We start from the raw sequence: 25,261 nt of genomic DNA on the forward strand, positions 1-25,261 counted from the left end.
CAAAAAAAAAGATTAACCAAAAAACTAAGCATATTTTCAAAAAATCAGTTCAAAGGAAAAAATAAAGCAAATGTATAACAAAGAGTTGCATAGATTTGCTAAATTCAAAGCCAAAACAACTGCTAAACAGACCAAAATCCTGTTTTTCACTGATGACTAATTTGTGCCTGGCTTCAAAGCAATGTATTCCTTTTACATATTATATTGGGCAGGTTAGTGATATGTTTAACATTGCAAAACTGAATTTCATCCTCGTATGACATGAAAACAGCAAGCAAATAATCATTTCATGAGCATTTTACTTAAATAAAAGGAGTATGAAATTGATATTCTACAGTCGTCCCTCAGTACACACAGGGGATTGCTTCCAGAACCCACCATGCATACCAAAATCCTTGGACACTCAAGACCCTCATGTAAGATAACTAGTACAGTAGAACCTCTTATCTGCAGGTTCCACATCCGCAGACTATATCACTTTTTACAAAGGAGTCCTAAAATAGAAAAATAAACACACTAAAATTACATTTCCTAAAAGCTATTTTACGATATAAATGGATGAGTAATGTTTTTCCTCAAAATACATTAAATTACTCTAATCTAGACTGGCATATATTGATACTTTTAGGATAGTTTTTCAAAGTATTCTGGTCCTTCACAGAGATTAAAGAATTAAATTTATTTTTCTTTTTCTCAGACTAAACTGACGTTATCATTTCTTTCAGAATACCAGGGTATTTATTATTTTTCCCAGAGTAAAGAACTGGTCCTCATAGTGCAAAGTAAACAATTGACATTTCTTTAAAAAGGTAGTTAAATCTCTTTAGCAAGTTATGGCTACAAAAATAATAAATGGCCAAGCTAAGAATGTATACCAAAATCTTAACCAAAATAAGTTGAATTAACACTTTACATGAGGTTGACACAAACAAAAAAAATCATCCTCCTAAGGGAGACAAATAAATCAAATTTTATATCTGAAATACTAGGCCATGTAAATGGCATAGGAAGCAAAGTGACAAAAAAATTAATAGGCATCCAACTGATGGTCTGATGAACAAAGAGGAGCTCCCTACATACGAATCTCAGAGTTCCTTACTCACATTAAATAACAAAATTTGCCAGGTTGATCCTGGTATAAACAAAACAGCAACAAAAAAACAGTGACCTGACCTTAGTAACAGTAACCTGAGATACTTGTTGTATCTCAGTGAACTAGAAATGGATATAAAAGGTTCAGGACTACCCAGGAACCATTTATTGGTAAATGAGCAAGAAACACTTCTACAAAATCTTTGTGTAAGAATTATTCAAGAAACAGCCTCTAGTTCTCAAATCTGGTCATGTTTAAGAAGGTTAAAAGGACACAGAGCACACTGGTGACAGTTTTAAAATTACTCAAAGGACAGACATGACTTGCTGGATTCCTTTTATAGTCCTGGTATCAACATGCAATTGGACTATGTAACCATCTAAGCACTGAACTACGCCGATATCCAAATAAGAGACCATCATCCAATAATGTATGTTATATAGCTAAGGCAGTATAAATACAAATCGTAGCTACCTAAGGACATGATTTCCTCAGGTTTTGCTTACCAATTCTGTAATAATGATCCAATTTATCCCACAGAGTTTCATTACCAGGTCTCGGAAGATTAATGCTTTTAAGAGGTTCATAAATGGACCCTGAAAGAAAAATGAAAACCCATCAAATTCAGTCATTTTCACCCAGATAAACAAAGAAACTTCTGAACTAATGAAGAAGCAGTATTTAGCAATCTCATTTTCATTTTTGTAGTGAACTATCATATTTCACTACTGGTCAAATTTTGGGTGGGGACAGGAGAGAGAAGAAAGCACCCCTGAAGCAAGTATAGAGCACTTCTAAATGTTATGAGATACCTCAACCCTCACCCTCAGCAGTCAATCCAACTAACTCATGTAAATACTTGTCCCAACAACTCAAGTATCACCAATACTCCTGTGGTACTAGCTCAATGATTTCAGTTCCACTTGAATGTATCTACTTACATGCCCTGAAATCCAAACCTTATTCCTTACACTCATGCTTTATCAGGCAGTTTTCTGTCAAACAATCACACCCCCAAAATCTCAGGGAAAAAGATACCGCTTCATCTTTCAAAGTCATCCATTCCATGAATATTCACATAGTTTTCATACTGAAACTCTGAAACCTCCACTTTCTCCTAGGAACATAATACCTGCCTTATTATTTAGACTATAAGCAGAAACCATTTCCACTTCTCAGCCATAGGAAACTACACCAAGGTGTTAGCAGAGAACACTGCTCAAAAGCTACAGAATACACATTAATCATGATAATTTACAACAAAATGGATACAGGAAATTTTTCACTTGACTAGTGTACTTTCTCAACTGCTGGCTAAAAGAAAGACACCTGACCCTTCAGCCATCAGACTAAGTACTGTCTTTTTCTTCTTAAAAGCACTCAGAAATCATAAACATCTCAAGGTCACAATTAATCCACCCTAGGACTCAGGTAATGCATGTCACATAGTCTAAAAACATAGCACAAGAGTGAGTCTATAATTTACGTGGGAAGCTGGGGTTCATTTTGGCATGTATTAAGAATCTGTTTTCAAAGAAAATTAAAGCATTTATGTTCAGAAAATTGCTATGTCCAGCATGCTAAAGTCAAGGTATTGGGAACCCTTTTGTGTTTAGGCAGACAGTAAACGCTATAAAGGAAGTGAGGTAAGGATCTATACATTAAGTCAATAGTCTCATTATCTTCTTTTGGGAAGAGAGAGAATTTGCGGATTGAAAACAGAGAATACAAAATGACCTGCTCTGAGTGAAGAGATTTTTCTTAAAAAAGTCTTCACAATGACACCAACCAGAATGGCCCCATAGTGAAGAATGGAAGAAACCTATCAACATAGACGGGGAAGCACTGGGCCTCCTGCAGAGGAGGTAAGGGCCAGACATGCTCTCTGCCTCCCTGCATTCAATTTGCTCTGGGTAGATTTAAGGATATGGGCAGCCTGGCAGTTGAGAAGGAATTAACACTGCTTGCATGTCAGCTGCTAAGCTCACATGCTTTCAGTGAAATTCATTCATAATTAATAAAATAAAATCAGGTACAAATCATCATGTTTTAAATTGTGCATACATATATATCAGAGATTAAAGGGGATGTGCCTTTGCCTGGGGTGAAATGATTGTGGATGAATAACATTTCTCTTTTTATTTAGAGTACTATTCCTAAAGCTAATATTTTGCTTTATATAAGAAAAATAAAATCAACCAAAAGTTGCATATATACTTTCATTACAATTAGGTAAAATAACACATGTGCATATGTATGAAGATTGAAATAGACTATGCAAAACTGAAATCCATCTGCATTATAATGGTAGGTGAATTTATTTTGAAAGATTATTTTAATGACATTGTATCATGGTTTTTAGAGTGAAAAAAATACTTGGTTTTAAAAGTGCTATCACATATAAGATGCCCCTCATCTCCCAAAAAAGACTAAAGTGATTCTATCATCTAATGTTTCTCAAAAACATCATCTATGGAGTTTCTTAGAAGCAACAAAAAATAAACAAAAGGAAAACCAGACTTTTCAAGAAAATAAATACCCATTCACTAAGAGCTAAAAGACAAAATGTTCAAAGCATAGCAGAAAAGTTTAAAAGTAAAATCACCTAACTAATTGAGAATCTATAAGAAAACCCATGGTGAATAAAGAACTTGGCCAAATAAACGTTAAAATTTTAGTGATTGCCGTTATACTGCTTCTGCAGTAACAGCTTAAAATAAAATAAGAATGTTCCATACAATTTATGGTGAACAGTACCACAAATCTGAAGTCAAAGGACAAGTAATCAATGGTAAATTTTAAACAAGAAATAGGGAACAAATAAAAACGTGGAGAAAGCAATCAACAATGGAGCACGAATTGCCAGACAATGAAAAGGATGCAAAATAACAGAAAACTCTAACACACGTTTAAAGTTCAAAATGAAATGAATTTTTAAAATATAATTTTTCTTTTGTGTTTTCCCATTTGAATTATGCCTATATTCAAACACCACAAAGCAAAATGAAACTTATCAGTTATCAAGTTTGTAAAATGAGTTTAAACATATCAACCTAATTTTTTACCTGTCAATTCCCTTTGTGTCAGAAAAATACAATCTACATTTTCATTTCAGAACATATTATTGTCAAAGAGATATAGTGACGAAGAATACAAGAGAAGATGAAGCAGAAGTTGTTGCTCGAAGAGAAATACTACAGCTTTATCAAAAAGGAAGAAACAGGTATTTACTAACAAGGAGATTAAAGAACGAGTTTCCTAAGTCATTTATATGAGACAAAAAAATAATATTAAGAAAGAATTAGAAACTGCACAAAGGTATAAACTATCTGAATTTTGCACTATAAAACACCCAGAAGGTTTCTGGAATGAGGAGGCTTTTAAGAAATCACAAAACAGCATTGGTAGTTTAAATAATAATTGCTGAAAAAGATGATCCAATAGGAAATTCAAGGTGGAAAACTGATCAGAAAACCAAAACAATATCAATAGTCTATTATTTGTGCACAGTACCTACCATAATATGATTGAAAGCTCTTTAATACATAAAAAATATTATTAATCAAGACTCTAATGATTCCTGAAGTAGCTTTATCATTTTTCCATGTGTGCTGGTAGACTAAGATAAATATCATTCTTTATTCATTCAGTTAATATATACAGTGGATACATGACTCTGGATCATACATCTAGCAGGCTACCAAGGCTTACAGATTAGGAAGAATGGTAAGATAAGGTAATAAGATATATAGATATATTTGAATAACATATATTTGAATAACATACTTAAATTATATGTATATATAATACATATGTATATATTATATATACATATATATGTATATTTGAATAACAATGTAGAGTGGTGAGTTCCTTAAAAGACAAAGGATAGGAAAATTCTATCCCCCTGTGGGGCTCAGAGAACAGAGAACTACTTACTATATTGCAAGCTGTGAAAATAACAGCACTTTAAAATAATGAACTGCCATCTAAATATGAAGATAACTGGAATCCAGGAGGATGTGACACCATAAACATTTATACACACATACTTAATATAATTCTAAAACTTATACACATGACTTAGGAAACAAGATACTACATATTGAGATTTTTTAAAGTGATATACATAAAAAGGTTTAAATGAAGCAAGTATATCACTAACGGTTAAATTTTATTGAAACACTGTCCACATATGCCCTTTCACAGGAAAGAGAATTTTATTGTAAGTCTAAATTCTTAGAAAGTCCTATAGGATTCTGATTTTCTCCCTCAATTAAAATAACTTTTTTTCAGATAAAACAAATACCATTCTATCACCCTAAAAAAGGTATCAATTATATATATATAATTTGCCACACATAGAATCATAACATACATGCTGTTTTTCTCATGGACAGAAGTCCTTTTTCCCCTTACCTCACATCTTGCCCTATTCTGTCCTCATAACCATACTTTTTCCCATGTTCATGTAATCAAACATACACGCACAAATGAGGGAAGAGTCTGTCCTTGCTTGTGTTATAAAAATGGGATCATGACACAGAGCCATCCTTACATCTTGCTCCTCGCATTTAACAACGCACAGGGAAATCACTCAAGGCAAGGGCTCTGCCTAATGGATGCTATATATTCCACTACCCTCTATCAGTGGGTATACAATTTGTTTCCTATTTTTGCCATCATCAACAATACTGCAAAACACCCTTATATGTAGATATAGCCAGTAGTACGCCAGAACCAGCTAGAACTGGCTGGAGAGAGTCAACTGTTAAATTTTCAGAAATTCTGGGACTGGTTATGAAACACAGTCATAACTGAAAATTAAATTGTATAAACTTGCAACTAATTATTAAAAACAAAGGTAAAAATAATCAAAACTCATCACTTTCTAATTATTTTACTACATTTTACTATTATATATGCTCTTGAGTTTATTTATATCTATACAGTAGAAATATTATGTAACAGCTTGTTACATAAAAAACGTCTTAATTTTTTCCCAACTCTGCATTCAGTGATGTCACACAGAATTGAGTACCTGTGACAAAACCCACACAGCCTGCAAAGTCTAAAATACTTACTATCTGACCCTTTATAGAAAAAGTTTTCCCATCTCTGGTCTAAATTCCCAGAATTAACCGATAAATTCACTTTTTACAATAAATGGCAAACTGCATTTTTTAAAAAGGCTAAAATAACACATTTGTATCAGAAATATAAGTATTCCACTCTTTTAAAAGTTTCCCAATCTGATAGGAGTAAAGTAGTATCTCTCTTTTAATTAATTTTCACTTCCCATACTATTAGTGAATTTGAGAATCTTTACAAACTGGCCATTTGGATTTGCTCTTCTGGGAAATGTCTGTATCTTATTACCATTTGCTATTGCTTTGTTAGTGTTTTTGTCATCAATTCCTAAGAGCTCACTGTATATTTTGTTTACTACTTCACATTTCCATTTCAGATATTTTCCCCTGAGCTTTCAATATACCAGTGTGAAAAATATTTTAAAAAATTAATAGTCAAATCTGTCTCTTTCTCCATTTGGTTCTAGTTTTCCTTTCTGTTTAAAAATTTTTGATAACCCCTACGTTACACATATAGTCACCTCAATTTTCTGACAAGTTTTTATAACGTAAAAAAAAAATTCCTATTTAGCTATTTTACCCATTGGGAATTCGTTTCTAAACTGTTCTTAAAGTAACTAACAAATTCCATATTTTTTAAAAAGATCAAATTGGTTTAATTTTTTTTTAGGTTACAAAATATTCAATAGAAAGATTCATTTGTCCTAAATTATAAGCAGAGAATATCTTAAATTATGGGATTCAAATAGACCATTTCCCCTTGAAATAATACAACTTAATTTTCAACAGCTATATAAAATCTGTAGTATCTAATAATGTAGCATTTGGCGTAATTATATGTAAGATTTCAAATCCATTGTGGAAGATGATATTTACTAATGGCTTATGTGTAGCTACATTAATATCTCTAAAAATCTCCATTGCTTAGAGCAATATATATTGATTTTCTTAAACTATACATTAAACCATACGTTGATTTTTTAAGTATTTTATGTAGCACTCAATACTGTATATTGACATAAAGTTAAAACATAAAGTAAACTGCAGGCTTTCATTTTTCTATAGGCCTTGGGTTCTAGCAGAAAAAGACATGAAATGTGTGAAACTTGAATCTTAGCCCAAGGAAAGAATCAATCAGTATCTCCCATCTGTGTTTTTATCATGATTCTCTAACTTTGGGAATGCAGCAAGTTGAAGTTCACGAGTTCTAATGATGCAATTTTAGAACCTTCTCTTGCCTTAGCTAATGGTGAGCAGCTAATTTTATAGATACAGGGTGTTAAGAGCTGTGGGTTTTTTTCAGTGAGGAAAAGTCTCTGAAAGCCTAAGAAGTATAGTTTTTGAAGACTCTGAATTGCAGAGGCTGATAAACTAGTAAGAAAGTATGTACAAAGAAGCAGTGAATAGCCAAAATCTCTGAGCTAACATGTTCTCCAACAGGATAACCAAGAACTAAGCAGAATCTGAACACCTTGTATTGTAGAGGGTCAAACAGAACAGCCCCATAATTTCATGAGGTCTAGATAGTCCTTGTACTTACATGCATGCAGAGAAGGTGAGGAGGGCAGGAAGATACAGACCAGGTAGGCATGGAAGAGCAAAGAGACAGCCTTGTATACAAATGTACAAAATATATGCAAACCACATCTGTGGTTTACCAGTAAATTATTAAAACATTAATTTTTGAGCTGTTAAGATAGCAAGGTTTCCCAGAGTACAATAATCTATATGCTTGTCATCTATATATAATATATTTGCAAGTGACTTTGAAATTTAAGTTAAATCATTAACTTTGGATGATAATTTCTTCAACTGAAAATTTCCTTTTAACTCCTCCACTGATAAAAACTAGAAGGATATTACTATAGAAGGGATAAGTTATTCTAATACATTCACAACTCTCTATCCCTAATGCTGATACTGGGAGGGTCTCGATTCAAATATTTATTGAATTGAACTGGGCGACCCACCTGATTAGGGGGAGGCCTTCTTGAATTCCCACAGGCAGAGTAAAGACAGTTCTTCCTTATCACAATACATATTATTTTCACAATCTGATTAATGTGCTACACTACACTGGAAGCTGATCAATAACAGGGACCATATCTAGCGCATAGTAAATGACAGTGAAAGTTTGATAAGAAGCAGGGAAAACATGGACAGAAGCTGACAAAAATAGTTTTCCTGAAAAGTTTGTTTTCCTGAAACAAAAAGCATCAGTAGACTTTTGATGACCAGTTTATAACTTTCTTCTCACAGGCTACCCTATCCAACTGAATTTTATGATCAATTCCCACCTCTTCAGACTTTCACAATTAGACAAGTTGAAAAACTTATCTTACCAATTTTGGAATGGATACCTGTTAACTTTTATAATTAAAAGACATGAATACTCTATACATGACTCAGCACTCTGAACATCTTCAAGATCACCAACATCTCCTTGCAAAACAAAGAAACAAAACTTAAACCATGCAGTTTCATTACGCAAAGAAATGTAAAACATTAAGGAATAAATGTGCTCCCAGTACAGGACTAAATATATTATGACACCTCCATTCAATAAAGTACCTTGAAACAGTTAAAGGAAAGAGGTAGATCTATTTGAAGCATCATGAAAGATCAAGAAAATACAGCATGAAAAAGTAATGTCATAGAACAAGATGCACAGTAAAACGGTGCATGCAAAACTAAGCAAGAATACCTATACATGTGTGACGTTTATAAATGTATATGCACATATAGATAACTAAGTATTTTTAAAAACCTGAAGTATATACACCCAACTGTTAAAAATAATTGCTACTAAGGAGAAGACAGTGATTTCTACTCTGTATATTTCCAAATATCTAAACAGTATACAAGAATGTATTCATTTACCACTTGTATTAATTTTTTTTAAATGAGAAAGGGAAATTTTAAAAGCACATCATTTTGCACTGTTAAGGTACTTTATATACATTGTCTCATTTCATCATCCTGACAGAGTTATGAGGTTGACATTAAGCTGAGGCACAAAGAAGTTAAATGACAGTCTGAATTTGAGCAGAGTTCTCTAAACACAACTATAGGTATGCTCTTTCCCCTATACCATGAAACCTCATAAAAATGCTTAGCCAGGAAGAGTTAAGAGCCCTTAATCCTTGCTTTCATTTTCTGCTTTAAATAAGCTGCTACTCCAAAATTATATGTACATATATGTGTGTGTACATACACACAAGTATACCTTTACTTACTTAATTCCAATTTATTATCACAGTTCATCTGAACCCTCAACTTTTTAAGTCTATGTTTTGCCACAGCAAGTTGAGTAAGAAACAAATTTTAAATGTAAAATATGAAGTGGCAAATATAAAGTAACACAACTTCATAAAAATGAGGCAAAATTTGCCTCTTCGACTTATCCAAATAAGATGTGAAAAGGCCATTCCACTGTTCCCATTTTATTTTTAATAAAAAGGTATTAAGTTCTTCCAGTGACCTTTAAGGAAGGAGCACAGCCTATAAAATCTATTTAAAGATATTAAATTTGGTTGATGCTTCATGTGTTGACCTGATGAATACCAATCACTCAATTAGCTATTTCATTTTCTTTTCTTATTTAAAGTCCAGTAGAGTACCTTGCCATAATATACCATGGATGTGTGTAACTTCTGTGAAGTCAGAGCTTTATTCCAACAATTCTAATATTTCTAGAAAGTTTCTGGAATTCCCTTTATGAAAAAAATGCATTCAAACTTGGCACAGTTATTAAAACTTCTCGGCAACAGTTGTTTCATTCACTATTTAACCCCAGTGCCAACAGTGCCTGGCACACAGTGAATACTCAATAAATATTTATTGAACAAATGGAATTAATATCCTTTGATATCATGCCAACAGATACTCGGAATCAGCACCAATGAATAAGATGATTCATCAGAGCAGAGGAAGTAAAATAAGACTCACTGATAAATAACATAAGCTGTGACCATACAGTAATTCAACGTGTTCTATTCCATTTTAATCTATTCTGTTCTGTTCTTCTATTGCTCACAAAAGAGGATCTGAATGAAATCATAAAAGGATATGATTTAAAAATGATTTGATCATTAGAATAAATGTATATAGCTTGTAAGGAAGTCACTATATTAAGGGTAATACTAATCTGAACATGTAAGATTTCTCAAGAGAAACTCAGACTCATTAACTCATACTACAAGGGAAAATCTTAAATTCCAACTTCTAAGACTTAACTGATAGCATCTTAGTTAAGTATTAGTGAATCACATGGAGGGGAAAAAATAAGTTCACTATACACCATTCCCAATCTTTAAAAGAAATATTTAATTTTATTATGTCTTCTGTTATTATAGTGATAAAAACATAGCATTAGGCATTTTGCTGTGTCATATGTTATTCAACACAAGTCCTACAGACGTAAGACTTTCAAGCTATTCAGCATTTTGATGAAGCCTGATCTGTATTTCTTGTCTTGGCAGAGCTCAGCAGTGCATTTAATATGAATGTTATTACTGCTAATTATAAACTTCATTGATAACACTGTGTAGGTAGGGTAACCATGAATAGAGGAAGTCTTAAATGTTAATCAAAAAAAAATCACAATAAACTATGAATCAGCAAAGTAAGTTAACCTTAGGAATAAAAATATTCACAACCAGAATAAACCTAGAAATACTTCTGAAAGTCAGTATAGAGTTTGTAGACAATAAATGCTAGTTAATTTTATTCTCATCAAAATACAGTGAAGTTTAGATCACTGGCCAAGTGAAACAGGGTGAGACAGCATTGTCATTTTCTATGTGCTACACCCTCAGACTTTGGTGACTTGCTCCAAGGGTGTCCTGAGAGTCTGTGTCAATGAACTGACTTTTGTGAAGACCCACCAGCAATAAAATCACAACTGACCAAACTTTCTTGTATACAATCCAATCATATCTTTTAGAAGCCATCTTTCGCTCTAGTGAATAAGGTTCCCAAGGTTCAATCAGGTAAAAGAGAGGTCTTCCTGCTCTCCACCGCCCCTTCTCCTCACCCCCCAGAGTGTAAAGAAATTCCTGGATAAAGACTGTCATAATACCTAAGAGGCTGTGGAAAGAATGTGGGCTGTGAAAACAGACAGACCTTGGCTACAATCACAGCTATATCCTTCACGACTTTCTGGACTTGGGCTCTCTCTGAGCTAGGTCTTCTCATCTGTATGGTGAGGGAAAATTAGTTAATGTCACAGGATTGTTGTGAGGCTTAAATGAAATATTTTAAGCAAAGCACTGGCACAGTGTACATTAACTACTGATTGTCTTCCCTTCCCGATCCTCAGACTTTGAATCTCCTGTAGCACTTCACATGGGACTGATCACTAAATAAGAAATCAAGGAATTCTTGACTAATTGGCTTTGTCAGGTTAACATCAGAATCATTCTGATCAATGCAAGGATGATGCCCCACATAGAGATTTTAAATTTGCAATTTAAAAAAATCAGTAATTAAGAAACAGCAAAGAGATAACTGAGTGGACTTTGAGCTGTAAACGTGGTATTAAAGCACTCTTGGGTTGCTATACATAGTTTAGTGTCTATATGCAGAAGCCCAGGAAACCAAGATTACCACTTCTCTAACCATTCCAGAGGAAGGAGTGCTACTTAAGGGGGAAAACAGAGAAAAGTTCCACTAAAATGCGACCCCCGTGCTACCTAGGAGTGACGCTAACATGTCTCCAATAAAACTTTATAATCAAAATGAATAATTATTTCTGAAGCATGACTATTCAGAGCTCAGTTTCAGTAACAACCTACAAGTCTAATTAGGGCCAATTGTCAAACATCCCCAAAAAACCCACGCCATCTCTGTGGGGAGACAAAGCTAACTCAAGACCCTTCGGAGCAGAATCAAATCTGTCATTAAGAAGTATAGGATGCATATTAGGCTGCCATGCCCATGTTATAAGGAAGATATTAAAATACAAATTAACCTACTTTTATAACACATACATTTATATATGTATAATTCTATAATAGGCATTAAGTTCTGAATGTATTTATCAAGCAATACACTATTCAGACCATCTATTCTATCTTAGAATTTTTCATGTCTACTCTAAATACGGCTTAACTTTGCCATATTTTTTATGGGCTATTAGTTTTTTATGTCATACAAAACTAAAAGAATGTAACTCTTGGTGAACACTAAGACTATTAAAATTCTGTTGTACTTTAATCTGCATTATTAATTTAGTTATAAGAATTTCATTGTAGTAAAAAATTGAAATGAAAACTAGAGTCATGACAATGTATATTTAGGGTATTCAGCTTATACTCCTGCAAATGAAACTGAACTGTACTGTAACATGGAACTATAGTGGAAATCAGCCTCGAGCTTGCTAGTGTTCAGTACTTAATCTGAAGACTGTATGCTGTTTCCTCTCCTTTTTAAACAACTGTATCTACTACTTGAAGCGCCTACCCTCATTTTTATGTTCATTCTATAAGATTGCTGAATTCTATCTTACAAGGATGCCTGGGGAAAAAAAAAAGATTTCTCAGCAGTGTCTACTGGCATCATTCTGCTTTAAATGGTAAGCTACTTGAGATGTGAAAGAAGCGAGATCCCCCTCACATCACCACCATCACCATCACCACCACCATCATCAAGGGCCTCCACAAAGATTTTCAAGCAATCGGTACTTCAGTTTCTCAAAGAAATACTTGTAGAAAATAAACTAAAGTGAGAGGAAAATAAACTTAACTTCCAATATGCCTCTCATTTCCATCCCATTGTCTAGGCAACCCCCTGAAAATGGAGGTAATCATGACATGCTGAAGCAGAGCTGCCTCCTGAAATGGAGACTACAACATCCTCTGGGCACAGACAGGATCACCAAATATAATTAAAGAAATAATGTGTGGTAAAGACACTAGAAAGAAATGTGAATAACACCCAGTCATTTCCAATAACATCTGTTGGAAAATTTCACTTACGTTATTCATGTACAGCAATGGGCTCAAAGCAGGAGTTCTGAACTGGCAACCCAAATGCCAAAGGGCAGCTGAACAAAAGGATTTGGTCCAGGTAAATCCAGGCCAAAAAATCAGAGCCTGGGGTAGACCAGCAAATCGGTAAAGGCAGATGGCCACACTAGTGAAAGGAGGCTACAAAACAGCCCTAGTAACAAACAGGAATGAAAGTAGGGTCACGCCTAATGGGAATCAGGGATGCCAAAAATGACGTATTTATCCAAAGACTAAGTTCAAGACTGGGAACATTAGGATACTTAATTCAAAGCCCAAGCCCTAGAGTCTAAAATAAGAGACAGAGAAAACGTGAGGATGTTACAAAAGACTGCTGCTCAGTAGGTATGGTGCTACAGACAGACTTTAGCTCCTCAAAGTGCAGCCCATCCACTAGCAGCAGGGTCTTGCCTGGGAGCTTGCTACAACAGCAGACTGTCAGTCTGCATCACAGACCTGCTGCATCAGAATCTGCATTTTAAGGAGATTAGGGCTCTATGGAGGTAGTTATTCCATCTTATAAAAAACAAGAGAGGGGAGGGGTCAGAAGAGAAGAAGGGATCAAAATCAAATAGCAGCTTTGCTGTCTTAGGAAAATCCAATTCCACAACCATAACTGAGGTTAAGTGACAGATAGGTAAAAGATGTGTCGTGAGCAATGGAAAGCTCATGAAAACAAAGTCACACTGCTAGCAAGAGGAAGAGCTAGAAATTAAACACTGAAGCATGCTTTGTTTGTTTGTTTCACATAAAATAAAACAAAAAAGATGAGTATATAGTTATTATTTCAGGACTTCTCTTGAAAATTTCATTTATTATTATCAAAATATTACAGATTCACAACAGTATATAACCTGCTTCCAAGGGAATGTTTGAAAAAATACTAAGTTGTTTTCCAAGTAATTCTTGTGTTGATCACTGCACGTTGTCCATGTTAGTTGTCACTGTAATTTGTCCATGTTAGCTGTGTAAGTGGACTGTTTCAGTCATCGTATACCTGGTGAATCTGTCCTTTACATAGATTTCATTTCCTTTTATTTCTGTTAGTTTAAGATAACTGCAATGCACAAGAATAAAAAGAGCGTTCTCCTATAAGTTAAATACATAATTACTGCTAGGCTATGACCTGATGAGGTCTAACATGAAAACATAGATTTCTCTCTAGCGTATTATGAGCAATGTGTTTCATACTTTTACAGAAAATTTTTTTTTATCATTTTTTATTCTGAAAAGTTTTAAACTTACTCCAGAAGGCAAGATTTAAAAAGCTAATATTTCATACTACATTTAAAAGTGTATCATTTTGCTCTCCTTCAATACCACATTCCTGAAATTTAAATGCCAGGTTCAAATTTCTTGGTATCATAGGTAAAGTCTATACTGTGATAGACAAGGCCTATTAAAAAGCGTTGATCTTCCCTATGTGTAAAAAAGTAATGACTTACATTTTGATAAAAATGTAGATGAATAATCTATGTGATTTCTTCCATCTTCCCTTCAGGGAAAGTAAAAATCAGTACACAGAGACTGTTCAAGCTTTTTAAGCAAGGGGCAGAGGAAGTCAGAGCCATGCAGTTTGGCCCTGGAGATGCTGTCCACGGTTAAAAAACAATCAAGAGTGCCCTCATCAAGTCATAAAGTTATTACACACTATAGTCACTATCTTGCTTTGTTATGCTTGCTTTTTGAATTTGAATCTTTTTGGACTTGCCTAGTAGAGGAAACGTATTTAGTATGAAAATATGTTCTCATTCACAAACAGCTGGAAAATAAATTCACCAAATTTTATTTACCAGATTAAAAGGTGAAATGATTAGACAATGATTAGTGCTGGGAATTCCATTCTGTTTCGAAATTGCACTAATTCTTTCAGCATGATTCATTAATTCATTCAACTTTAAGTCCCCAACACCAAGCCCCATATCAGGGGCTACTGACAAAAACTTACAACTGATTCAGTCTCCGATCTGAACAATTTCATAACTTAGAAAGGACATCAAAGATAAAAGAAGCATGTATAAAGGGCCATGGGAACCAGTAGAGAAATTAACTGAAGCCTGGGATGCAGAGGAAGGGGGCTGTCGGAACACATATAAAGATAAGAGATCACTGGAACAGAATAAAAGATTATGGGAGTGCATCAAGTTTACAGAGAAAGGAAAGTTTAACACAGAGGGAACCTAATGATAAAGGTACAGAAGCCAGAAAGAGTGTCCTGTCTGGGAACTGCAGATAGATTAGTATCACTGCAGCAGAGAATATAAGTGGGAGACGAGAGTGGAAAGGTATGCAGAAGTCCAACAGCGAAGGATGCTAAACAGCAGATTCCAGGTTTGCATTTTACCCTTTGAATAATGGAGAGCCACTGGGGAGGCTTATGAAAGGGCATCATATGATCTAAACTGTAAAAGATACCTGTTGGCAGTGTGAAAGACTGCAGAAAAGTGGTGAGCCCCAGGCACCCACTTTTGGTTAAAATATTCATCCTAGGGCCTTGAAGTAAGACAGTGACAGCAGGGATGCAGAGGAGAGGGAATATTCAAGAAATATCTAAAAGAAAAATTAGACTGAGGAAAGGCTTAAATTTGGTACAGGTCTTGGGTACAAATATCAGAATCATATACTGCAATACACGAGGGGAAACAGTCTAGTGATAACTTCTAAACTTCAAATAGTTTTTTATTCCCTCAAATAATAATAATTAACTTTACATCCTGTTAGGATTTTTTTTTTTTAATCCTTGTGGTCACTGAGTAAATGATTTTTATCAAAGATACAAGCCAACTGAGAATTGGGATTAAGTGGGTAGAACAAATTAACTGAGCACCAATGTGCATTTCCATGAAAACGAGATAACATAGCCAAATACACAGATCTCTGAACTGATAGAAACAGATAAAAACTCGTATTAAGATTCCACAAAGCAAAGATAATTACTCTTAGAAATATGTAAATTAAGGAAAAAAAGCTCATATTTTATTTTTTTGGATTTTTAAAAAAATATCTCTTTATGAAAGACATTTAACATGGAAAATGCTTTGTTATGAGGAGACTATTTAAAACATGTTTAACACAAACAAAACAAAAGGTAAAGTTCTAAAATCAACTAGCTTATATCAGCCATATTTAAAAGGGACTCAATTTGAATAGAAAAAAATCCCATCAAAGCAGAAAGAATATCAATAGAAATGATTAATGCTCTCTACCAGTGCCTAGCATAATACCAAGTGACATTATGTTTAAAAAAATAAGATTTTTAAAAAAATTATTTTTAAATAAAACACGTTTAAAAAATATATTTAGAAGTATGAAAATTCAAAATGTCACCCAATGGGGCATGGCTGTATATACTACATTTTGTCATGAGCAAAGCCTAATGATTAATGATATACAGTGCATTTCCTCTAGAGTTCCAGGTTTCTCACTACGAATTTCCAGACAAAGTCACCTAACCAAATCCGTAGCTCTAAACTGGTCAAAATCTAACAGTGTTTTCCACTTTGAAATCACTCAGCCATAGAATGCTCTGCTCTTCAAAACTTATTAAATATATTGCGTTTGCTTAAGTAGAGAGGATATGGTAAGGCCACCTACATTAAAACAGCAAGGTCTGTGGTCAAATTATATACATAGAAACACACACACACACACACACACACACGCACGTACACTTCTTAAGACCTGTGTCAAAATTTCCATCCTTGAAATATGTCAGGAAATGTTTCTATCAAAACATTTAAAATCAAAGACCACAGTAAGCTCAGAGGTTTAGCCCACTGCCCTTAATTTTTCAAGTGTTAGATTCGTACAACTGCCATTGGTTACACAGATAAAATTCGTGATGGAAACATACTCAGAATACAGAAAGAAAAAACAAAGATGAAACTGAAATCATCCTAAATCAGAAGCTGTTAAAAGTTTAGGTGTAAATTACAAAAATAAATAAATAAATAAATAAATAAAAAGAATTTTAAAATAATAAAAAATAATAAGCTACCCTATAAGCTGAAAGCTCTATGGAAAAAACAGCCCCCTGACTAAAGCTACAGCAAGCCAGTCATCTTTTTGACATACTGATGATTTATAATCAACCATCAAATATTTATGACAAAACTTCAAAAATTAATGTAACCTAATAAAAAAAAAAGAATTTAAATTCTTCACTGGTTCAGTTGCTGAAGGATAGAAATGCAGTAAAGAATACAAGTTAAGCACCTGATATAATCAGAGTATGTGTTCAAAACACAACAGGAAGAGAACACATATATAACGGACTGCCCAAAGCACAAATGCCCAACCCAGAACCCTGTGCCTGTCCTTGCCAGTCTACATTCACAGCGTTAGCAATACGACTTGGTCCATCATACAAATAATAACATTCATACTCGATCATACCGATGATCAGGGCCTATGTATTTGCCAATACTTAGTTCTTAACTGTAAGATTTGAATTTTAAATGGCTGAAAAGGAAGTACAGGGAAATAGTGTGAGGTTATTTATTAAAAAGGGAGTACAACAATTACAACAATAAGCTTTTAAAAAATTGTATAATAAATCAAAAACTAATGATGGATATTCTGAAAGACAACAAAGAACACATGAGACACATATCAGAACCTACAAAAATGGTCAATTTTAATTATACACTTAAGATTCTGACTAGTTCTAGAAGTCACTTAATGTATCATATTTGTTCATCTTCAAAAAGCAACCCCCTCAAGAAACTTGTGAAACATGAACTGAAAGAGAAGCTATGAAATCAAGAAATTAAAATGAAGAATAGTTCTTTTTAAAGGACTAAGATTTAGTCATATCACTGTTGGTAAAAAGAAACAAAATCTGTAGGGAAAAAAAGGAACAAATAGTAATATTAAAAACAGCAATGTTTTCATCTTTTTAAAACCACTTCTAATCAAGGCAACCAAGGCCTAATATGACAAAAATGAAAACAAGTGTGAATTTATTACAAACATATCATAGAAAACTGTAATGAACCATCGCAAAGCATTCACCAAATTTTCCAGACCAAGTATATTTAACATGCAGTTACAATTTTCTTTTATTTGTTTTCTACTCAGGGATTATTTTCAAATCCATTTTGGGTCTATTTTCAAGACTCAAAAATATCACAGAAGACAAGTCCTAACTGCACAAGTGTTTACCAATAAAAACAAACAAACAAAAATCTTCATATCTCCCACAAATTCTTATCTTTTAACAGGTAAATCAAATGTCTGTCTCTTTCAGCAAATATGGCAGCACCTTGTGTGGTTTTGCAGATTATTCCTCAGAAATAGAATAGTCAATCTGCCACTTTAAAATATGGACAGAGATTATCATAATGATATAAAAATAAGATACAGATCTATAAGAATTTACTATATAAACACACAGAAAATTTTCTGTTATATTGGGCCACATTCTAAAAGTTACTTTGTTGAGTCAAAGAGACCTTATAAATGGTAGATAGAATCTAATGCATAATCAAGGTGCCACATTTTACGAATGCAGACTGATGACAGAGTCAATATTTGAACTTTCATAGCCATTCATTATCAAATGTGGACTGAGTGCCCCATATGCCCAGCAACGTGCACTAGGCTAGCTGTTAAACGTAGAGATCAAGACATATAGCGCTTGGCCTCTGCCATTAGGCTGCTTCCTGCCTTCTCATCACTTTCCAGCTTATTTACAGAACAGCCAAAGGATCTTCATAAATTATTACTCAGGCTTTATTACTTCATTACTTCAAATTTTCAATAACTTTCCCTTCCATATCTAAAGGATCCCAATGCCCTGCCCCTCCCAGCCATCCTCTCTCTCCTATTGCTGTCATTCAGTGCTTTAACCTTTTATGATATTGTCCTCAAATATCCAGCTGTATCCCCAAGATCCTATCCTAGAATCCACTTCACCCCAACTTTTCACTTGCCTCCTATTGCCTCCTGCACCTCAAACATCACTTCCAGGGACACCTTCTCTGAAGTCCCATGCTAATCCTGCAGGAATAGAGAGCTGCAAGGGAATAACAGGATCAGTTCTTTTAGAACCACTCAGGTAAGAACTTGAAGAACAGACTGGCTAGAGAGGTGATACAACAGGAGGTCATACCTATATGCAGCAAAGTTAAGTAGGAAACAACTAGAAGAGGCCAGGAGAGAGTTAGACATTGTACGTATGCAAAAGCAATGAAGTCATCTTAATTTTTGCAAAAAGTCCCATCGGGCTATGAGCTCGCTAAGACCAGTATCATATACAGTCACCCCTTGGTATCCACCATGGGGGATTGGTTCCACTACACCACCCCTGTTAAGGACACCAAAATCCGTGGATGCTCAAGTCCCTTAAATAAGATGGCATAGTACAGCCAGCCTTCTGCATCCACAGAACGCAGAACCCATGGGTACAGAGGGCCAAGTCTATTACTAACGTTCCACAATATCCTAAGTCCAATAAACATTAGCTAATTTGACACAAGTGAGAGAAGAGCAGTGAATATCGCTAAGATGCAAACAACAATCTATCATTCATTGATGGACTACTAGGCACTATGCATGCTGAAGAAGAAGGCTGCAATGGCTGGGAGCAACGGCTCTGGCTGAGTTTATCTCCTAGCAGTGTGACTTTATGTAAGTTACCTTACCTCTTGTATTTTGGTTTTTCAACAGAGATAGTCTTATAACACAGGTCTGCTGTTAGATTTAAAGAGAATACTACTTGTCACATATTACTCAATAAAAATTAGCTACTGAAATTGTCACTGTTGTCATCATCAACATAACCATTATTGTTATTATTCGTACCATTATAACCACTACGTACTTCACAGACATTATTTCATCCTCACAAATGAACTTACGAAGGATATACTCTTATTTCCTACTGTATAATTAGGGAAAGTAAGTGCAAAAGCAGTTCACATAGTTTAGAAGTTTCATACTGGGATTTGAGCCTAGTTTTATGAGTCTAAAGTCCGTATACTAACCACATTATAACACTGAGTATCAAAAGGGGCAGGAAGGACTATGGTATGATAAGTAATATGATTTTCTAAGCAATATGATTTACTGAGCATTTATTATGCTCCAGGCACTCTTCCGGGCTCTAGGGATACAGGAATGAACAAAACAGATGAAGTCTCTTCTCTCATATGGGACAGGGAAGCTAAGAGAAAAATGTCAAATAGTAAGAAGTATACTACAGAAAATAAAAATTAAGAGTGATGTGTGCGAGGGCTGCTTAGACTCAGAAGGCAGAAAAAGCCTTTCTAAGAAGGTTAAGATATAAATCAAAATGATGACCAAAAGGAAGGATTTACCCAAATAGCAGGATAAGAGAGCATTTCAGGCAGAGGAAATAGCTGTAGCAGAGAGCCTAAATGAAAACAAATTGTGTCTTAAGGAACCAAAGCATGCCAGGCTGAAGAGCACTGGGGGAGAGAGGAGTATTCCATGAGGAGATCAGAGAAGTTGACAAGAGCCAGGTGTCCTAAGGTCACCCAAGGAAAGGGGCTGTGAATTTACTGCTAAAGGTAATGAAGGACTGCAGGAAAGTGACATGATCTGACTTCTATTTTTTTTTTTTGCAATTTTTTATTGAAGTACAGTTGACTTACAATGTTAGTTTCAGGTGTACAGCAAAGGGATTCAGTTACACATATACATACATATATATTTTTTCTCTTCAGATTCTTTTCCATTGTTATATGTTATCACAAGAAACTGAATATAGTTCCCTGTGCTATATAGTAGGTCCTTGTTTATCTATTTTATACATAGTAATGTGTGTCTGTTAATCCCCAACTCCTAATTTACCCCTCCCTGCCCTTTCCCCTTTGGTAACCATAGTTTGTTTTCTATGTCCATGAGTCTGTTATGGCATTATTTCATTCTTTTTATGGCTGAGTAGTACTCCATTCCATATATATATATCACATATATATGGTGTATATATATATATGTATCACATCTTCTTTATCCAGTCATCTGTTGATGGACATTTAGGTTGTTTCCATGTCTTGGCTATTGTAAAATAGTGCTCCTATGAACATTTGGATGCTTAAGTCTTTTTGAATTACAGTTCCCTCTGCATATATGCCCAGGAGTGAGATTGCTGGATGATACGGTAAGCCTATTTTTAGTTTATTAAGGAACCTCAACAGTATCCTCCAAAGTGGTTGCACTAATTTACATTCCTACTAACAGTATAGTAGGGTTCCTTTTTTTCCACATCCTGTCCAGCATTTATTATCTGTGGACTTTTTAATGATGGCCATTCTGACTTGCGCAAGTTGATACCTCACTGTAGTTTTGATTTGCATTTCTCTAATAATTAGCTATACTGAGCTAATTTTCATGTGCCTGTTGGCCATCTGGATGTCTTCTTTGGAGAAATGTTTAGGTCTTCTGCCCATTTTTTGATTCAGTTGTTTGTTTTTTTTTTTTTTTTTTGATATTAAGCTGTATGAGCTGTTTGTATACTTTGGAAATTAGTCTTTTGTTGGTCATGTCATTTGCAAATATTTCCTCCCATTCTGTAAGTTGTTTCTTCATTTTGTTTAGGGTTTCCTTTGCTGTGCAAAAGCTTTTAAGTTCAATTAAGTCCCATTTGTTTACTTTTGCTTTTATTTCTGTTACTCTAGGAGCTGGTTCAAAAAAATATTGCTGAAATTTATGTGAGAGAGTGTTCTGCCTATGTTTTCTGCCTAGGAATTTTATAGTATCTGTTCTTACATTTAAGTTTTAATCCATTTTGAGTTTATTTTTGTAAATGGTGTAGAGAATATTCTAATTTCATTCTTTTACATGTAGCTGTCCAGTTTTCCCAGCACCACTAATTCAAGAGACTATTTTTTGTTCACTGTATATTCCTGCATTCTTTGTCATAGAATAATTGAACATAAGTGTATGGGTTTACTTCTGGACTTTCTATCCTGTTCCATTGATCTATGTGTCTGTTTTTGTGCCAGATGCAGATGCAGAAAAAGCTTCTGATAAAGTTCAACATCCATTTATGATAAAAACTCTCCAGAAAGTGGGCAGAGAGGGAACATACCTTAACATAATAAAGGCCATATATGACAAACCCACAGCTAACATTATTCTCAATGGTGAAAAGCTGAAAGTATTTCCTCTAAGATCAAGAACAAGACAAGGATGTTCACTCTTACCACTTTTATTCAATATAGTTTTGGAAGCCCTACCCACAGCAATCAGAGAAGAAAAAGAAAAAAAAAAAAAAGGAATCCAAACTGGAAAAGAAGTAAAACTGTCACTATTTGCAGATGACATGATACTATATGTAGAAAATCCTAAAGAGGTTACCAGAAAACAACTAGAACTCATCAATGAATTTGGCAAAGCTACAGGATACAAAATTAATATACAGAAATCAATTGCATTTCTATACACTAACAATGAAATAGTAGAAAAAGAAATTAAGGAAACAATCCCATTTACCATCACATCAAAAACAATAAAATACCTAGGACTACCGATGTTAAGGAGGCAAAGGACCTGTACTCTGAAAATTGTAAGCCACTGATGAAAGAAACTGAAGACGACACAAACCGATAGAAAGATAATACTGTTTTCTTGGACTGGAAGACTCAATATGGTTAAAATGGCCATACTACCCAAGGCAATATACAGATTCAGAGTAATCCCTATCAAATTGCTAATGACATTTTTCACAGAACTGGGACAAAAATTTTAAAAATTTGTATGGAAACACAAAAGACCCCGAATAGCCACAACAATCTTGAGAAAGAAGAACAGAGCTGGAAGAATCACACTCTCTGACTTCAGACTATACCACAAAGCTACAATAATCACAGCAGTATGGTACTGACTCAGATTTTTAAGAGATTCTTCTCACTGCTCGGTAGAGAATAGAGTACTGTGAGGCAGGAATATGAAGACAGGAAACTTGGCTATTTCAGTAGTTCACATCAGAGATGAAAGTGGCCTAGACTAGAGAGGTAGGAGTACAGTTGGAGAAAAAAGAGGCAGATTTCGGTATATGTTTCTGAAACTGGAATAGATTTACAAATAAACTGAATAAAAAAGAGTGAAGGAATGAGGAATAATGTCTGTATTTTTATCTTAGCGGCTGGAAGAATAATGCTTCAGTTTATTGAAATGAAGAAGATTTAAGCAGGCATACATTGGGGTGGTAGGAATAGAATTAGAAAATGAAAGTTCTGCTTTGGCCATGTGAGATGTCTATCATATACACCCATTTGGAAATGTTCAGCAAGCACCTAGATTAGAAACAGGAATTCTGGGGAGTTCCTCTTACTCTTTCTCTGGCTTCACAGAAGACTGAAGATAAAGAAAACAGCAAGAGGAAAAAAGAGTTTATAGGATACACAATTTGAGTATTTTGTAACATCTAAAGCAGTGAGATGAGCCATTGTACTCTTCAAGAAATCATTTCACTTATAAAATCTGAAGAATCATCTTTGCTGAGGATAATGACACAGAAAGAAAGTAAGCTTTAAGGTCAATGAGATTCATGTCAAGGGAGTTAAGCCATATCATATAGCTTCTATTTCCTAAATCTTGTAAGATTACAGGGCAGGACTGAGTAAAAAGAGATCAGAGCTCCCAGCAGGATACAATTTACAAGTTCTTCTGAAAATTCCACCTTACTTGAACGGAACCCGCTGCACACCCAACGTAACACAAAAATATCTTCTAACTATATGTAAAATAATGACTGGTCTCCTTGCTGTGTGACAGAAGTTTCCACAGAAACTTTCAGAAACAATTGCTTTAGATTTGTATGATTATTGACAAAAAAGAAATGGACTTAGATTAAAATGAGACATAGATTCTGGGTAATCTGATTTCATCTAATTGCATTTTAGCATAACAAGTTTTCTTAATCAAATGGCTACTATGAGGGTAAATATCAAAATGAGGGAAAGAAATAAGCAACACTGTCTGCTTTTGTAAATTCTACTCTTAAATACACACCAGCAACATTGTAAAAGACATGATTTTTTGGAAAGATGAAAAATAAAGTGTATTGGGCAGCTACTGAATATCAAGTGTTTTGCATATAGTATCTTATATAATCCTCATAATAATCCCTCCAGATAAGTTTTATTATCCTTATTCTTATAGAGAAAGAAACCAAGTTTCAAAAATGTAAAGCAACTTACTCAAGATCAGAGATAGTAAGAACACAGAGCCAGGACTAGAATCAGGCAGAGCTGAACACAAAACGTGTGCTTTCCTCAGACTCTTAAAAGGGGCCATGACCTATAACAGTCCAGGAAACTCAGGTCTACAGTCTCTTTAACCTTTTTGATCCCTTGACTGATAAACTAGGCTGAAAACAAGGCTGCTAAATAAACACCTAAAAAGAGAGTGTCAGACACACAAAATAAAAAGTTGAGTTCTGCCCAGAACATACCAGGTATTGATATGCCCAACGAATCAAATTAATCAAAGAACCTAAAAAGAAGTAAGTAAAAATAAAAACTCAGGTCACATGCTGAGCCAAGACAGAGATAAGCCAATGGTTCATTTCAAGGAGTAATTTTTAAATTATCTATTCTTCTAAGAATAAAAGTAAAAATGCCAAGACATGTCTTACCTCATCACAAAATGTCGTAACAATTACTACAAAAAACTGAACTGTAATGCCAATGTGATTGCTACAGTTGACCAACTCTGCTAACCTAATGTATAACTGAAGTAGTCAAAAGAAAAATGGAAGTAATCTCAGTTACTGAATGCTACACTCGTTCCCTAATAGCTGACACATTAGCAGTCCCAGCACAACTCAAGCATGCACACACAGAAACACAGGACACACTAAATTTAATAATGAGTAGAAATAAAGAACAAAAATAGCAGAAACAAATCTAGGAAGAATAAGGAAGGTTAAAATGCCTAAACAATCTAGGCATACTGGAAACCAATTTTCCAAAATCAAGGTATTGGCTTTCATCTTTGGTAACATTTGATAGTTTCTAGTCAAAAGTACCAGGGAAAAGCTCAGCTGTGAACACAAGATATGCTTTAAAATGACTGTTAAATGAAATCACACCATAAAATAC

The 25,261-nt window shown here is 34.4% G+C and overlaps 1 protein-coding gene across 6 annotated transcripts in view; it reads right to left on the reverse strand.

Moving 5' to 3' along the window:
• The window catches only part of PHKB (phosphorylase kinase regulatory subunit beta), a 164,456-nt gene that overhangs the window by 134,903 nt on the left and 4,292 nt on the right, over positions 1-25,261 (reverse strand). For all 6 annotated transcript variants that reach the window (XM_074370803.1, XM_074370804.1, XM_010950192.3 and 3 more), the window contains one exon: positions 1,600-1,689. In XM_074370803.1, the coding sequence (XP_074226904.1) occupies positions 1,600-1,689 (90 nt within the window). The remainder of the gene's footprint in view (positions 1-1,599; positions 1,690-25,261) is intronic.

The sequence above is a fragment of the Camelus bactrianus genome, chromosome 9, assembly GCF_048773025.1.
Source record: "Camelus bactrianus isolate YW-2024 breed Bactrian camel chromosome 9, ASM4877302v1, whole genome shotgun sequence".
Taxonomy (NCBI): Eukaryota; Metazoa; Chordata; class Mammalia; order Artiodactyla; family Camelidae; genus Camelus; species Camelus bactrianus.